This window comes from Chelmon rostratus, chromosome 10, assembly GCF_017976325.1.
Source record: "Chelmon rostratus isolate fCheRos1 chromosome 10, fCheRos1.pri, whole genome shotgun sequence".
Taxonomy (NCBI): domain Eukaryota; kingdom Metazoa; phylum Chordata; class Actinopteri; order Chaetodontiformes; family Chaetodontidae; genus Chelmon; species Chelmon rostratus.
Window position 1 is genome coordinate 27,462,200 of NC_055667.1, and position 17,118 is coordinate 27,479,317.

Here is a 17,118-nt window from a genome sequence, read left to right on the forward strand (position 1 = left end):
TATTAAAAATATTAGAACATATTAGTTGCATGTTAGTCACAGAAAAATCTTGGTTTGTTGTAAACATTAAAAATGAAAAAGGTTTTAGTATCTCCATAAAATGCTCAAATCAAAAAAGAAAAAAAAAATCATCTCACACTCGTAAGCACATAACAAAATTAAAAATGCTAAAAATACAAAACAGCCCAAGGAGTACGTTAGGTTAGTAGAAGCTTGTCACACAACAATATTGATAATAATATCAGTAGCACACTCTAAAAAGTCAAAGGGGTTCTTCAGATTGAAAACAACAGGGGACCCAAGATGGTTCCCTGAGGAACTCCATCAATTGATTATAATCCATGACGGAGTTTCCACAAACATCCAACGCAAAAGGCTTTTACAAAAAACATTAATGGGATTTTTATTGTTTTGTTTTCCAAGTGAGGAACCCGAAGTTGCTCAAATAGCCTGAAGAACTTTTGGTTTTTAGAACATACATTTTGTTAATTCAAGCAATTCTGAACCTTAGTTACAGATCAATGCTGTTGGCCCCATTGAAAACAGAACACACTGTACAGTTAATATCTACAGTCGGCGCATTCACGTAATCACAAGGAAACTGAAAATCTGTCATTAATGTTTGCATTCAGAACATCAGCAGAATTTCCCATCATCCACCAGTTAAACGCTGGTAAATATCTCTATGAGGCTGACTAAACCAGCGGCTTTGACAGGAAAGCAACCAGCACTGAGAGCTTTATTTCAAGTCAAAAAGTACTTGTGACTGGTAGAATAGTCGAACGGCGGAGGAGCTTTCGACCAGCCATCATGGGCTTCCTGCCCTGACATCTGCCGATCTCGATCGAATGGAGAGAAAGAGAAAACACACGTATGGTAGGTTTAACTCAAAGTGCAAAAATAATGTGTAAAAATTAGTTTGTCCAAGAATATTTCGCTGTGTGATGAACTCCGGTCCGGTGAGATGTTAGCAAGTCCTTCAGGATGACATTAGGTCCAGTTTTCAGGTTCCTTTGCGGATGACGAGGGAGACGAAGGGCTCAGTCCGTGAGCCAGACTTTAAAAATGCAGTAAATGGCTTTATCTGTTATGGTGAATGGATACAATCAATCAATATCTTACTGGCGTAGATGCTGAATTGTTTTCATGTTCCAAGCTGGTCATTCATGAACATTATGTTACGATCATTTCATACGGGATCGCCCCTCCGTCTGAAGGCACCTTAGTCTCCATTTTGCAAAACAAGTAGTGAAAGTGGGATCAAACTTTGTTCACCTTTAAGGTCACCAGAAGATCTCACATCCTGCTGAGAGAAAATAACACAGTTTGGACTGGGTGGGAATTTAACCGTTTTGTTTCATCAGCCAAACGCTTGTTGAGGTCAGTCTGCAGCTGCTGCTGTGAAATAAGAAATATGCTTTCTCTAACATCGCTAATACATTTTAGCACGGAAGCCAAGAGTAGCGTGATTACTGCTAAAACTGTTTACAGCAGTTTTATGAAGTTCTATAAGATCACTGGCCTGACAATGACGAACATTTCTCGTTATCTCTATTAATCCCACGTCTTTTCTCAAAAGTTCTACATCCACATAGTTTCAGCACGGAGTCAAACAAAGTGACCTCAGAGGAAAATAAGTAGTTCTAAACATGATGTTAGTGGACCGTTATAACCAACATGTCTTATCTAAAGGTAATGACACCGTGAGGTGGAAGATATTTAACCGTTTTCTTTGACTGACAGTCCTCAAATAATTAATCCAAGTACCACAAAAACATCATTTATTATTTTAACCGATTGAATTTGAAATAACTGATAAAAAAAATGATAACAGCAACAATCAGTCTTGACGTCAATAGAAAACGCGCTCTTTGTTTTCTTTACATTTTGGTTTCGGAGATGTGACGTTTCGTCAAATCAATAAATCCTGTTCATGTACATTAGCTGACTCCAGCGCTGCAGTGTGAAGTGTCTCTTTCACACCTGCCTTTTTCCTGATGGTTTGTGGTTTTATTGTTAGTTTAACGCTCTCTGAATGGAGGTCTGAGGACAGGGAGCGCTGCAGACATCCGTCAGCTGACCGCCCTCACACGCTGGTTATGAAATCTTCGTTTGGACGTGAATATAACCTTTTTTTCTTTAATTTCCCACCCAGTTCAGCTAACATTTCCAGTTATACACCTGTTTAGAAATGTGCAGAGTTACATTTTAAGAAGATCTCGTTTAACGTAACCTGACGTAACTCTTTGATGAGTGTATTCAGGTACTGCTGCTCCCCAGCTTCATCAAAGGCAGACAAGCCGGTGAAACACGAGACTCTGTTTCCCAGACTGCACCCTGTTTGGCACCGTTCAGCATAATCTCCCTCCCTGGCAACATAGAGGGTCACATACACGATAGAGCATGAAATACATTTGACACTTATCATCATTTGGGGAATTTTTTGGGAAAATTACCATGTTGAATGTAGGCCACCCCCATTTTAAAGTCCCAATCCAAAACAACAACGCAGCGCCTCCTGCTGAAACCCTGTAATCCACAAACACTAAAGGCTTTAAGTCATTTTTGCAAAACACGAAAGGTAAAAAGACACCTGTAGTTTTTGTTATTATGATGGCTTATTGAAAGTTTATTGTCCACGTAGAAAGTAAAGTCTTCAGTAACCTTCACTAATGCACTTTTTATGGTCATAAATGCTGGATTGGGGCTTTAAATTACAACAAATCCCTCCCCTGCATATAGGATTTTAACCATAGAGACACTGACACTCATTAGCTATTGCACAGGTCATGCACGCCTGTCTAAGACACAAACTGCACCATATTAATGCTAACCACTTCTGCTTCTCACTAACACCTCATGGCTTGTAACATGTCAACAACCAAAACAATGGTACAAGTTTTTGTGCGAAAAACAAAGTGGTGCAAGACTAGTGTGATTTTTGGAATACAGTCAAAGGACTCGTCGCGTTCTTAGGCTTCCCGAAGCCTGAACTGTCCCATCAACCGTCACCATACAGAGCGTTAGCACAATGCTAACTCTTGTGTTAGATTCTCAGGCACTGTTCCCTTCACGTCTGGTCCCCGAACCGTTTGTCCACTACAGCAACTCACAATACGACACAAAGACATCCTCTGTCGATGAAGACCTACACACATGTCCTCGAGTCCCAGGCCACCTCTGAAGGGCACTGAGGAGGGAAGAGGAGGAGATTTTCGTCAAGGCGGGAGGACACGATGGGAGCTTTTCATCAGTAGTGGTTTATGTCCTCCATGTGCAGGTGCAGGTTTCTCGGCTCTACTTGCGGGGGAAGTGGATGTGAAAGTAACACAGACTGAGTAATTTCCTCTTCCCTGCTCTCAGTGCTCTCCTCCTCACGAGGCGACCGTTTCGATACACCTGCATTTGTCCTCCTCCTCTCCTCCTCCCCTTCCTGCTCCCTCTCACTACCGCCCCCCGGTGGCTCACTGCGGGGTGGCGGACCACCGTCCTCGGCTTCTGCCTCCTCACACGACCGTGCTGATCCGGCTGACAGGTTTCGATTTGGGGCCTCCCCCTTGGCCTCCTCCCGCCCCTGGGTGGAGGGAGAGCGGGCCGGTCGAAGGGGGAGGTAAGGGGGAGTGTGGAGGCGGAGGCGGGATGGAGCTGAGGGGTGGGTACTGGGGTCCGTAGGGCTGCGGAGGCGTCTGGGAGACGAGGCGTGCCGAAGGCGTCTGGGGCGGCGGGGTGGCGAAGATGAAGTGGGTGGAGGGGGAGGCGGAGGGGGAGGGGCTGAGCGGGGAGTGTGTGTGCGCGGCGTGGTTGTGAGAGTGTGTGTGAGCGTGGGGGTGGGGCTGCGAGTGCGAGATGGTCAGCGGGAGCTTGCCGCCTCCACCTGGCCGTGCCACCGCAGGGTGCGAATGGTAGAGTCCGTGCGGGGTAGTGGGGGTGACGGGGGAGTGAGGGGACAGCGGCGGGGGCGTGATGAAGCCCATGTTGTAGCGCGGGTGCTGGGTGGTGCCCTGCTGCACCCTCTGATGCTGCTGGGTATGAGAGGGAGCGCAGCCGGGCGGACCCTGCCGCCGTGGCGCAGAGAACCTGTGCGAGAGGGCGTGGTGCTGCGGGACGTTCTGCATGTGGTAGCGGTGGTGGTGGTGGTAGGGTGGGGGTGGCGTCTGTTGCTGCTGGTGCCCAGTGACACTGACTCCTCCTCCTCCACTGTTGCCGTGGCAGTACTGGGCGTGCAAAACCTGCAGCTTGGACGGCCCCCCTCCCGTACCTCCTGCCCCTCCAACCCCTCCCGAGTCCGCCTGGCCGAGGTTGGGCGATGGGGAGGGGCATGGGGAAGGGGAGGATGGGTGGGGGATGGGAGGCGCGGGGGCGGGGTAGTGGGGGGGTGATGATATCATCAGGGGACTCGGTGGACCCTGCGGAGTCGGCGAGGTCATCGTCAGGGGACCAGGAACCTTGCCTCGGCGACTGCCGAAGAAATTCCCCAGCAGGCCGCCGCCAGTCGGGCCTCCCCCACCCGCCATCCCTCCTCCGCCCCCAACCCCTCCCCCGCTCGCGAGTGGGGAGGTGGTGGGCCCCCCCTGGTTGTGACAGAGCCCCGGCCCACCCCCCACCCCTGTACCGGGGCTCTGAGTAGGGCGGTGTGGCCGGTAGGCTGCTGGAGACGAAGGGACCATCATGGGGCTGTAGGATAGACCTCCAGCAGGCAGGGGGCGCTGCTGATGAGGCCGAGGGCTGCTAATAATGGAACCCTGAGAGGAGGAAGAGGAGTTTGACACCAGAGGATGGAAAGAGAACGAAAAACAGAAGCAGACCACTGTTTAATTCACAATATTTAGAAATAAATCAGTGGTTTCCTCCCAGCAGCCACTGATTTTACTTCATTTCAGTGTCTTTTGTGGTCAAAGCAATGTTGTCAATACATTATGGTCATGTGTCACCTGCGGCAAGATCCAATGAGATTGTTTGATTCTACTTTGAGTTCAAACTACCTGTCTCCAGTATCATATTTAGGTATTTAACGCTATGAAGTCTTGGGGAAATTTGGGATTTCAAGGTCCAGATTCAGACGTCTTTACATTGACTGGGCGGATTTCTATGAAATTTGGTTCAGACATTCATGTCCTTGTCAGAAGTAACTTTGGTGTCCCCTTAAATTTTCATCTAGCGCCACCATCAGGTCAGCTTTTTAATTCCTGTCAGCCTCAGCTGTAGTTTTCAGCTAATTAGCAAACACAATGGTGAACCATCTGCTCGTTAGCTTTGTTGCTATGAGCATTTTAGCAGTTAGCTTACAAACATCATTGGATCATCACGGAGCTGCCATCATGGCTGCAGAATACTCGTATCAACAGACCAAATCAGTTCAACATGTTTTCATTGAAGTCGATTTGTTTGTTGTCAGTGAGTTAGACGAGGACAGGACAGACATGCAGGAAATGATAAGAGTGAAGCAGACAGACACAAATGACAGCATTTAGAAGAACATGGGGCGCCCTGGTTGACACATCGCTGGTTTACTTCAGGTGCGACTGCTGCTGCTGCATGTCTGTATGTATCTGCTGTCAAACTGTTTCTGTTTGGAATAATCTCTGTGTTTCATCCTTCACACTGAAGACACGTCACAGCACACTGAGATCAACACACTCATGCGGCGGCATGCCGGGACGTCACATCACGCATGCTTTCTCCCCGCCCCACCAAACTTACTTCAATGGTACTGTCCAATGACCCCACACTGTTCCTACGACCTCGCTTCCCTGTCACCCAATCAGAATGAGGCAGAGTTAAAGTTTGTTCTGACACGTAAACCAAACATGTTGTATCATGTGACAAACAAGATTCAACATGTTAATTGGTGGCTTTAGAGGTGTCGCTCCACAGTCACAGACGTGAGATACTTCCTGAGATCCTGAAACGATGAAACTTGAATGATGGGCAGTTTCAGTAGTAGAATGTAACTAAGTACATTTACTCAAATATTGTACTCAAATACATTTTTTTCTGCTCCTTATACTGCAACTGCTTTAGTTACTTTACAGTTTTAGATTTGACAAAATTTTGCTACAACATTGTGCATCAGTAGTAATAATATAATATTAGAGTAATATTCGATGTAATATTATAACTGACAGGAGACATTATTAATACTTTTTATAATCTAAGTGCATTTTACCAACATTACGTCTGCACTTTTACTTGAATTTTACTTGAATTTAGGACTTTTATTTGTGATTTACTTGGTTTAAGATTTAAAATTGGCCAAATGTCAGTAACACAATATGAGACTGACACTGATGTTGATTCATAAACATGATGTCCATCAATACTGATGGGATATTAGTGATCAATATCAAAAATCAGAGGTACACCACTTAATGCCAGTAATCCATAAAATCACGTTTATATTTCATGTTGTATTTCCTAAAGCTGTCCAGTAGGTGGCGACAGAGCATCACAGCACCACATTAGACTTCCACCTTATCGTATTCTATTACCATTTTGATTTCATCACTATTTCATCGGTTGCATAAGAGCACAGATGTAGGTTTGCTCTGAGTCAGAGTCATAAAAATCTGCAGCGTTGCAACAGAAACAGTAAAATATCCCATTTACAGATTTTCACTCACGTCTCAGAAGCTCCCAAAAAACACGTTTTTACAGAGGGAAAACATTCAGTACAGGGCTCTGGGTGTGAACGTGTACTTGTACTACCACCTGTGTCGTGGAGATCAGCGTGTTCAGCATCCTCACCTGTTTCAGAGAGGTCTCTCAGTGAGGAGCTGAGCGCCGTGCGTTTGAGTCCATCCACCGAGGCGTACGTGTCATCGAGGCTCGGTCTACCCAGAGTGCCGTTCACCACCTCGCTCTTTATGGGGCCACCGCCGGTGTTGGACCCCGGTGTGCCCCCTCCACCCGGTCCGCCCCCCGTCAACACGCCAGGACGCATCACACCTTTCTGCTTCTCGAGCTCAGCTGGAAAGAACAAAGAGAAGAGAAGGTGAAGTGAAATACTGTCGTCTGTAACGTGAACGTCAGCAGCTCTATCAGTACTATGACTACTACTACTACTACTAATACTACAGCAGCCGCTTGTACTGCTGCATATCATTACAACTAATATCCTACAAGTACTACTACTACTTCTACTGTTACTGCTCCTGAATTTCCATGAACAACAAATACTACTTGTATGTCTGCTGTGGTTACTGCTACTAATACTGCAATGCTACTACTACCACTGCTAATATACTACTGCTAGAACTACTATTGATGCTCGTACTGCTGCTTATATCACTGCTGCTGCTACGAGGGCACAGTGGAGGAATGTAACTAAGTACATGTTCTCAAGTACTGCACTTCAGTACAAACTTCAGGTACTTGTACTTGAGTATTTCCATCTACCATCAACAGCCACCATCAATGAAATCCAACACTTCCTAAGCTTTTAATTTGAAACACATGCAGGAAGTGGTCAGTATCATTAACAGTACCTTAACAGCGACTGCCACAGAGAAGTTACTAAAAATAATTACTGAATGACAGAAGCATTTCTGGTGCAGTACAAGTACTGCTACTACACTTAAATACTACTGAATGTTATTATTATTACTACTGGTAATACTAATGCTGCTACCAGTCACACTATTACTGCAATAACGTAATAATAACGGTGCTGCTACATCTGCCATTACTATTACTGACAGTACTGCGAGGACTACTTCTTCTACAACTGTGCTAGTGTTAGAATACCACTAATTAAATACTTCTGTGTTAAGTTTCCTGTTACTGCTAAAGTTACTAATTAATTAATGTTACTGCTACACTAGCACAGCTGTTTCTGCCCCTATAACTACTGGAACTACTACTACCCACTGCTGCAAACTGCTAATACTACTACAGGTACTTAACTGTTGTGACTACTACCACATCACTAGCACCACCGTGGCAGGAACACTTACACTCCACCCGGTACTTCTCCATGTCCTGGACCTCTGCAACGCTCTCTCGGAGGTCGGAGGTGAAGCGAGCTCGGTCCTGCTGGCTCGGAGCCGTGAAGACGATCAGCACCTTCCTCTCTCCCCCGGGATTCGCCGACGTCAGTCTGATACCATGAGGGTAGTCTGGGTGAGACACACACACACACACACACACACACACACACACACACACACACGTTACACACTGTGGCCTCTGATCCAGCAGTTGCAGTGATCTTAAACAATGTGGCTCATCAGAGAACGTGAGACTTAGCTGCTGAGCTAAATGCTAATGCTAACATCCTTCCAGTGAAAGTGTAAGCTGACATTCATTAGGTAACGTTAACATTGTCCTCATCTTCGTTTAGCGTGTTTTCGTGCGAACATTTAATAATAATTAGCCGCTGAGGCTCATGGGAATACAATTCACTTTCAGGTAATTAGTCACAGATCAAAGTGTTGGACAAAGTTTGACCTGATGGCGGAATTCATCACGAGAGACACACGAATGTCTTTTCACTCAAAACCACACGCCAACCTCACAGTGATGCTGGAGGGAAGGTCAAAGGTCACCAAAGTGAGCGAGATTCATCCTCTGGGGACCAGAAACACTGCCACGCTCCATGACATCTCACATGATCGGCTTCATCGGGACAAATGTCATCAGAGTCTGATCCAAACAGCACTTCCTGATTCCAGGATCACACACACACACACACACACACACACACACACCACACACACACACCTTCTTACCTTCCTCCCACATAATACACACAGATAGATAAATGTGCCCACCCACCCACAGACAACACACACACAGTACTCACCCATCCACCCCCACACACACACGCGCAAACACACACACACACACACACACACACACATACACACACACCAGCAGCCCATGTAAGATTGTGCTGATGAATCATACGGGACAATCTGTCGCGGTCACAGTCATCACCGCAGTCTGCCAAGTCCCATTTAGCTCCAACTGGAGAAGCAGAACTGTCGACAACAACAACTAAACAAAAACAACTAACAAACTAAACAGCAAACAGGCCGACCGCACATCAGCTCCGACACCGAGGACGCCGCAAATATTCACCAGCAGCTGAACACTGTCGACCTTGTGATGTGATGCAACAGATCGGAGCGGAAACACATGAATCTGTGCGGGGGCTCATAAAGTGTCTGATCCCATCAAGTTATTCTTTATTATTATTAAATTATTCTAATTGTTTTTACTAGTTTCCCTCTTCAGTCTAAACCCTACGATGACGTCTGTGTAATCACCTGCTTTGTTATACGCCTGCTTTACATCGTTGGAAAGATAAGATGCTGCTATTGGACTGATAATCACAACAACATCAACAGTTAACGCCATCAAAGTCCAAAAATGAGGATAAGCTGCTTCAGTGGGTAACTTACAGCTAAATAAAGGAATTTAGTGAATATATGGATATTGCACAGGGTTTGAAGTGATAAATATAGTAAATTGTCTAAATATAAGGACATATAGATACCCAGAATATAAATATAAATATAGATATTTATCTGGAGACACACCATTAGAAACACATGTGAAATATTCAGTTTCTGTGGTATTGTTTTCAGTTTTTCTTGAACTTGGAGGTGGTGAGGCTTCATGCTGTGAGTCATCTGCAAGCTTCTATTTGCATAAAAATATTTTCAGGGCGGAATAAAAACCTTCTACGTCTATCACTCGATGCCAGCAGCGCTTACAGTGATTCTGACTGCTGGGGGTAAAAGTTCAGAGCGTCGCCTTTCAAAACAGACCAGAACCCTGCAGCTAGTCCAGATGGTTCAGGAACAGCTTTCAGTTTGCTGTGGGTGGGGGGGCTGGGACAGGTGTTTCCGGCTAGCTTTACAGGAATGGTAAGGAGTAACTCTAAAGTGTCACACCGCGGTGAGGTCTGTCTCGTCATGGGGTTTTTGTCTTGTCATTTCCTGTTTTATTTTGAAGGTCTAACTCTCCTCTCGTTTCAGAGCACTTGCCCTTCCTCCTGTGTCCCGTGTGTCTGCCCCAATCACCTGTTGTCTCCACCTGTTCCTGCTTACCCTCCACGTATTAAATAGTCTGCTTCTCTTTTGTCTTGTGCCAGAGTGTCTTTGTCCGTCAGCAATTAACCCGAGCTCGTCTACCCCCTTGTCCTTGCCACAGCCACAGCCACAGTCATTGTCCGTAAGCTCTTGTTTCCTCTTCGTGAGTGTTTTGATTTGTAGTTTTGATAATTTAGTTTCTGGTTTATTTTCCTAGAATATATCTTAGCCGATTTGTTTTCCTCTTTATTGAGAGATTTTCTGTTGGATTTATTTTGTTACTTAGAGTCTAGTTCCTCCGTTTTTTAGGAGTGTATTTTGAGTTTGTAGTTTTTCTTATCTAGTTTCGCTAAACCATTTTCATTTCATAGCCCTTTGTGTTTTCCTCCTTCGGGAGAGTCTTTTGTTTCTTAGTTTTCATAGTCATAGAGATTCATTGTTTTTCTCTTAATGAGCGTTTTCTGTTTCTTTGTTATTTTCCTATATTATAGAAATATATTGTGACAGCCTTTTGCCTAGAATAATTTCATAGCCTATTTAACACTCAGTGAAGTGGTTCTTGGGTTTTGTTCAATAAAGATCTGTGTGAGTAAATCTCTGCGTCTGAGTCCTGATCTGAGTCCCGGCCTGACATAAAGATGCTAAATTCATCTTATTCCAAACTTTCTAACGTCATCACAGGCCTTTACATTTAATTACCTTAAAAGAGTTATTTTGGCTGCATCAATGCATCAGATGTAAAAAAATCTGGATGTCTTTTGCATCATTTAATACTTTTCCACCACAATTCAGTCTGATAGACTTGGTATCCATGGAAACTTTGGGATCTGAGTCTAAGAGTCGACTTGCATCAACCTGTACATCAATCTCATCTGCGCTTATTTGAGACCAATCTTCCACCCACAAACTCTGCCAGTCGTTCCTCCAACCAGCCGTCTTTGAATAGGCGAAGCAGCATCCTGGCAGCTGTGGTTGGATCAGTGCAGCCAGGCGACACGCTAAACCACAGCGCCTGAGTCTCAGGCCAGCCATCGTTTTGTTTGTTTCTACGGCCTCTTTGGAAATGGTGGAGACGTGATTTTGCAGCTGAACTCTTCAGAGTGAGGCGTCCTGTTAACAGGTGCTGAGGCAGATTTGAAACGCCACCAACTCCAATCTGCCGCACAGAACCGAGAGCCAGCTCCTCTCCGCTGAAATAGAGGCTTGGAAACCACACACGCCCACACGCTTAGACACGCACACGACTCTGTGTACGATTGTGTTCACATCATTACCGAAAAATGAGTCATGTTTTGAGGAATTCAGCTCGGCAGCAGCCTTGTTTTCAGATTGACAGTCATATATTTAGGAAATCCTGTGATATGCTTCCACTGTGCCTCTTTGAAATGTGCTGTTGGTGTTTTCAGCGGAGTAGCGACTACACTTGTGCACACTGACGGTGCCTTACATTAAAGAAAAGGCTGGCAGACAGACTGTAATTTCAGTAATTGGAGAGGGAAGTAACGTCATGTTTTGCCAAGTGATTATTAACAGATTGTTGAGAGCATTTCCAAGTGGGACAGAGTCTCCAGTTTTTGGTGCATATTTCGAGAGTAAGATCGCGTGCGGCGCTTTGAACGAGCTGCGGCGAACTAGTTAGAAATTCACAGCTTCTGGATTAAAAAATAACCTGCTGCGACCCAGATGCACACGAACCCGACTGCTGCTGAAACGCCTCGATCTAAAGGTTCTCCACATGAGCGCCCTCTGCAGGTGCTGTCCCTCACGTTGGTCGTGCTGGTGCAGAAGTGAGTTTACTCTAAACGGCTGCTGCTGCAGCTGGTTTAACGCCCAGGTCACATGGGTTGTTTAACACGGCGTGCAGAAAGTGAGGAAACACCTGATCGTACAGGGCGTGTCGGGTCCTCGCCAGCAGAGACGGACGCACACTGTAAGATGCTCCTAGCATCTATGTCAGAGTGTGTGTGTGTTTCTGTGCGTGTTTGTGTGTGTGTGTTTCTGTGCGTGTTTGTGTGTGTGTGTTTCTGTGCGTGTCTCTGTGTGTGTGTGTGCACGCGTGTGTTTCTGTGTGCGCGCGTGTGTGTGCTTCTGTGTGCTTCTGTGTGTGTGTGTGTGTGTGTGCGTGTGCATGTGTGTTTCTGTGTGTGTGTGTGTGTGTGTGTTTCTGTGCGTGTGTGTGTGCGTGTTTCTGTGTGTGTTTCTGTGTGTGTGTGTGTGCGTGTGTGTTTCTGTGTGCGTGTGTGTGCGTGTGTGTTTCTGTGTGTGTGTTCGTGTGTGTTTCTGTGTTTCTGTGTTTCTGTGTGTGTGCGTGTGTGTGTTTCTGTGTGTGTGTGTGTGTGTTTTTCTGTGTGTGTGTGTGTGTGTGTGCGTGTGTGTGTTTCTGTGCGTGTGTGTTTCTGTGTGTGTGTGTTTCTCTGTGTGTGTGTGTTGCTGTGTGTGTGTGTGTGTGTGTTTGTGTGTTTCTGTGCGTGTGTGTTTCTGTGTGTGTGTGTGTTTCTCTGTGTGTGTGTGTTGCTGTGTGCGTGTGCGTGTGTGTGTTTCTGTGCGTGTGTGTTTCTCTGTGCGTGTGTGTTTCTGTGTGTGTGTGTGTTTCTCTGTGTGTGTGTGTTGCTGTGTGTGTGTGTGTGTGTGAGTGTGTGTGTTATATCTGCATGTGTGCCTGTTTAGCAGGCCTGCTGACTGTGGGGTAAAAATAGAGAGTTGAACAAGTGCAAGAAAGAAATAGAGATATAAAAAATAAAATGGAGGGAGGCTGAGACAGATGGAGGGAGCAGATGGACGAGAGGAGACGAGAGAGAACGAGAGAGGTGGAGAGAGAGAGAGAGAGAGAGAGAGAGAGAGGGAGGGGGTGGAGAGAGAGCGAGCGGTACTTACAGGTGTTCTGGAAGGTGTGGACCTGCATGTCCAACAGAGGAAATGATTGTCTGAAGTTGTACGTCACTGAGGTCTTCTTCTTCTGGAAGATCTTTGTCACCTGAGGAGGAGGAAGAGGAGGAGAGAGAAAAGTCATGGCAGGAGGCAGAACAGAAAGACAAAGAAAAGGGAGGAGAAGAGGAGAAACAACAGAGGAGACGAAGGAGGAGGGAGCGTTCGATTGCGCTAATCTTCATCGTCAAACCGCTTTTTTTTGACACCGTGTAAATAAATGAAAATGATGAATCACAGTTAGAGTCACGTCACATACTGATGCCGACTGTGCTGCTTCCTGTGTCACGTGACGCCGCTTCCTGTTTCACATGAAGCCGCTTCGTGTGTCACGTGACGCCGCTTCGTGTTTCACCTGACGCCGCTTCGTGTATTACGTAACGCCGCTTCGTGTTTCACGTGACGCCGCTTTGTGTTTCACGTGACGCCGCTTCTTGTGTCACGTTACGCCGCTTCGTGTTTCATGTGATGCCACTTCGTGTTTCATGTGACGCCGCTTCGTGTTTCACGTGACGCCGCTTCGTGTTTCACGTGACGCCGCTTTGTGTTTCACGTGACGCCGCTTCTTGTGTCACGTTACGCCGCTTCGTGTTTCATGTGATGCCACTTCGTGTATTACGTGACGCCGCTTCGTGTATTACGTGAAGCCGATTCCTGTGTCACGTGAAGCTGCTTCGTGTTTCACGTGAAGCCGCTTCGTGTTTCACCTGACGCCGCTTCGTGTATTACGTAACGCCGCTTCGTGTTTCACGTGACGCCGCTTTGTGTTTCACGTGACGCCGCTTCTTGTGTCACGTTACGCCGCTTCGTGTTTCATGTGATGCCACTTCGTGTTTCATGTGACGCCGCTTCGTGTTTCACGTGACGCCGCTTTGTGTTTCACGTGACGCCGCTTCTTGTGTCACGTTACGCCGCTTCGTGTTTCATGTGATGCCACTTCGTGTATTACGTGACGCCGCTTCGTGTATTACGTGAAGCCGATTCCTGTGTCACGTGAAGCTGCTTCGTGTTTCACGTGAAGCCGCCTCATGTTTCACGTGACGCCGCTTCATGTTTCACGTGAAGCCGCTTCGTGTATTACGTGAAGCCGATTCCTGTGTCACGTGAAGCTGCTTCGTGTGTCACGTGAAGCCGCTTCGTGTTTCACATGACGCCACTTCGTGTTCTTCTTTGCGGGTAAACACGAGACGTGACGGGTAAACCCTGCTGACAAATCCTGCCTGGGTTTCCTACTTAAGTCTCCGTGTATTTGCATCTCCTCTAATACGACGTCAGACTTTGAGACATTTCTGGAGCGCCGCGCTAAGCAGGTCCGGAGCATTATGGGATAAACCGGTTCTCTGGTGACGCACAATCACTTTATCTCCCATGAGAGAAAATCCTCTGAGAACTGGAACCTAAACACTGAAACACAAACACCCACACACATAAAACGAAGCTAAAAGACTCCAAACCCAAAACTGATGCCAGTTACATCCACCTGCAGCGTGCACATGCTCACACACTTACACTTTCACACGAACACGCACACACACACATCGAGTGCATCGATTACCATCAGCAGGTCGTTGAACAGGAAGACTTCTCTCTGGTGGACGCCGCTCCTCTGAGCTCTGTTCGGGTCTGGAACCTCAAACAGCTGACAGCAGCACACCAACCTGCGATGAGGCAGGGACAGCACCTGCAACACACACACACACACACACGCACAGTGTTATTCTGTTGAGTTTTGTTCCTTTAATTCAAAAACAAAGTTTTTCTAACCTTTCACACAGTTTTCAGTACAGGAAAGTCTGATATTGTGATATCGCGACATTAACCTGGACCACATCAACAAGCCCTTCGATGGATCATGGCTGGAATTACAAGCTAAAAAGTGAAGAAGATGTGTAGCACTGTCACAGTGGGTTCAGGAGGCAGGGGGGTCGGGGGCTCGATCCCCGGCCCCTGCAGCCTACATGTTGAAGTGTCCTTGGAGAAGATTCTGAACCTCAAATTGCTCCTGACAGCTGTGTCATCAGTGTGTGTGTGTGTGTGTGTGTGTGTGAACGGTTATCACTGCTGATGAGCAGGTGGCACACTGCGTGGCAGCCTTTGCCACCGGTGTATGAATGTGTGTGTGAACAGATGAACGCTGGCTTGTGTTGTGAAGCACTCTGAGCGGTCAGTAAGACCACATATGTAAATGAAGTCCTTTTACAGCAGCCGAGTCCAGCGAGGGGGGGTCATCCTGATGGACATCAGCAGAATGTCTGGCCTCTTGTTTTCTCTCTTGTGATAATTCAGTACGTATGATTCTGCAGTTTGACTCACAGGAAGCTGGCTGTTGGCATAAGCCTGCCATTGGTCGACTACACTCTGAAAACGGCGCCTTGACGAAGGTTTGGATGCTGGGGGAAAACCTGATTGGCTCTTCTGTGGGGGTTCAGATTCCTCGTGTGCAAAGGTGTTTGGAAATTTAGATTTTGAACATAAATTTTAAGATTTTTACAACTTTTATCTGTCGGAGGATCTTACAGGCTTCTTGCCGACCACCATCCTCTCCACTGCCTGGACCTGAGACACGTGGTCATCGTTGGTCCTCAGCTCCCATTTCTGGATCCTTCCATAGATCGCCACCAGCAGGTCCCGGGGGATGTCCTGACCGTTATCGACACCTGAAGGACACACTCAGGTTTCAGATGTGAAATTATAATAACACTGTCATGTATGGTTAAAGTTCAAGTGCATAATATTGCCAACTGCGCATGTGTGACGCAGCCCTGAGTCTCATGATGCACTACGCGCGAGACACTCATGTCAGTCAGCCTAGCAGTCTGTGCGAGTCAACGATGTCATGTTAAGTGTGTTCAATAAACACCATCGTTATTAATACAATGTCGTCCGCGTCGCGTTACTTGATGATGTAAACGCCACATGGTGTCAGAAGAAAACTGGATGGAAGCGACACGTCGGACGTGAGAAAAAAAAGAAGCCGAATTGTGCATCGCCATGGCAAAGTTTACTCCACCGGAGCAGTTTGATTTCTCAAAGCCCGAAGCATGGCCTGACTGGAAGCTAAGATTCGGCAGGTATCGCATAGCTTCACGGCTTACGGAGGAAGAGGAAAATGTGCAGGTAAATGCATTGATTTATTCCATGGGAGCGGAGGCTGAGCACATATTCAAGGCTTTCACGTTTACTAATGCAGCAGATGCAGATGTGTACGCCGTGGTAATGGCTAAATTCGACGAACACTTCATTCCGAAACGAAATGTGATCTATGAGCGTGCTAAGTTTCACTCAAGAGTTCAACAGCCAGGCGAAAGTGTGGAAGCCTTCGTCAGGCAACTGTATGAGCTAGCTGAAAACTGTGATTTTGGAGCATTAAAGGAAGAGCAAATGCGAGATCGCATAGTGATTGGAATTCGTGATAAACAAGTGTCACAAAGACTGCAAATGAAAAGTGATTTAACACTGAAAACTGCCATTGAAACAGCAAGGCACTGTGAGTTGATCAAGTCTCAGAATACTGAGAGGGGGCACGGCGCTGAGCACGTGGACAATGTGAAGTCGGTGAGGAAAACTGAACAAAAGAAATATGGGCACATGACAAAGGTAAATAAAAAGTCGAAAAAAGGAGCGTGCACAAGATGTGGGCGTAATCACATGGAGGCCGAGCAGTGCCATGCAAAAGGAAAAAAATGCATGAAGTGCAATAAAATTGGGCACTTTGCAGCAGTATGCTATTCAAAGGCTGTGCAGGAAATAACAGAAGCTGATGATGAGGAATTAGTGTTCTTGGGCTCAGTAGAGCTAAAACAAAAAGATGCACCAATTGCAGAGGATGAGCCACCATGGCGAACCACTCTAACTGTAGCAGATACGCCAGTCTCATTTAAAATAGATTCCGGTGCAGACACTTCAATTATGTCTGAAGCCACATACGAAACACTACGAAGCAAGCCTCTACTTAGTGAAGTAAAGAACACCCTGCAGAGCCCAGGTGGCACAGTGGCCACAAGGGGGCAGTTTATGGCTAAACTAAAAGCCAATGTCAGTGGGCAACTGAAAAATTGCTGCTTTCGTGTAGTAGTTGTCAAAACTAATGGGGAAAATCTCCTAAGCAGGACAGTGGCAACCAGGCTGGGCCTAATAAAGCGCATTGAAGAGATTAACA

General features: G+C 46.4%; 1 protein-coding gene across 1 annotated transcript in view; it reads right to left on the minus strand.

Moving 5' to 3' along the window:
• Positions 1 to 3,250: 3,250 nt before the first annotated feature.
• Positions 3,251 to 17,118, minus strand: part of LOC121612245 (IQ motif and SEC7 domain-containing protein 1-like) — a 30,934-nt gene continuing 17,066 nt past the window's right edge. The window contains exons 13-20 of the mRNA XM_041944992.1: positions 15,477 to 15,616; positions 14,515 to 14,640; positions 12,909 to 13,008; positions 7,953 to 8,114; positions 6,745 to 6,966; positions 5,701 to 5,750; positions 3,875 to 4,742; positions 3,251 to 3,771 (exon numbers count right to left, since the gene is read on the minus strand). Coding sequence (XP_041800926.1) covers positions 3,251 to 3,771; positions 3,875 to 4,742; positions 5,701 to 5,750; positions 6,745 to 6,966; positions 7,953 to 8,114; positions 12,909 to 13,008; positions 14,515 to 14,640; positions 15,477 to 15,616 — 2,189 coding nt within the window. The remainder of the gene's footprint in view (positions 3,772 to 3,874; positions 4,743 to 5,700; positions 5,751 to 6,744; positions 6,967 to 7,952; positions 8,115 to 12,908; positions 13,009 to 14,514; positions 14,641 to 15,476; positions 15,617 to 17,118) is intronic.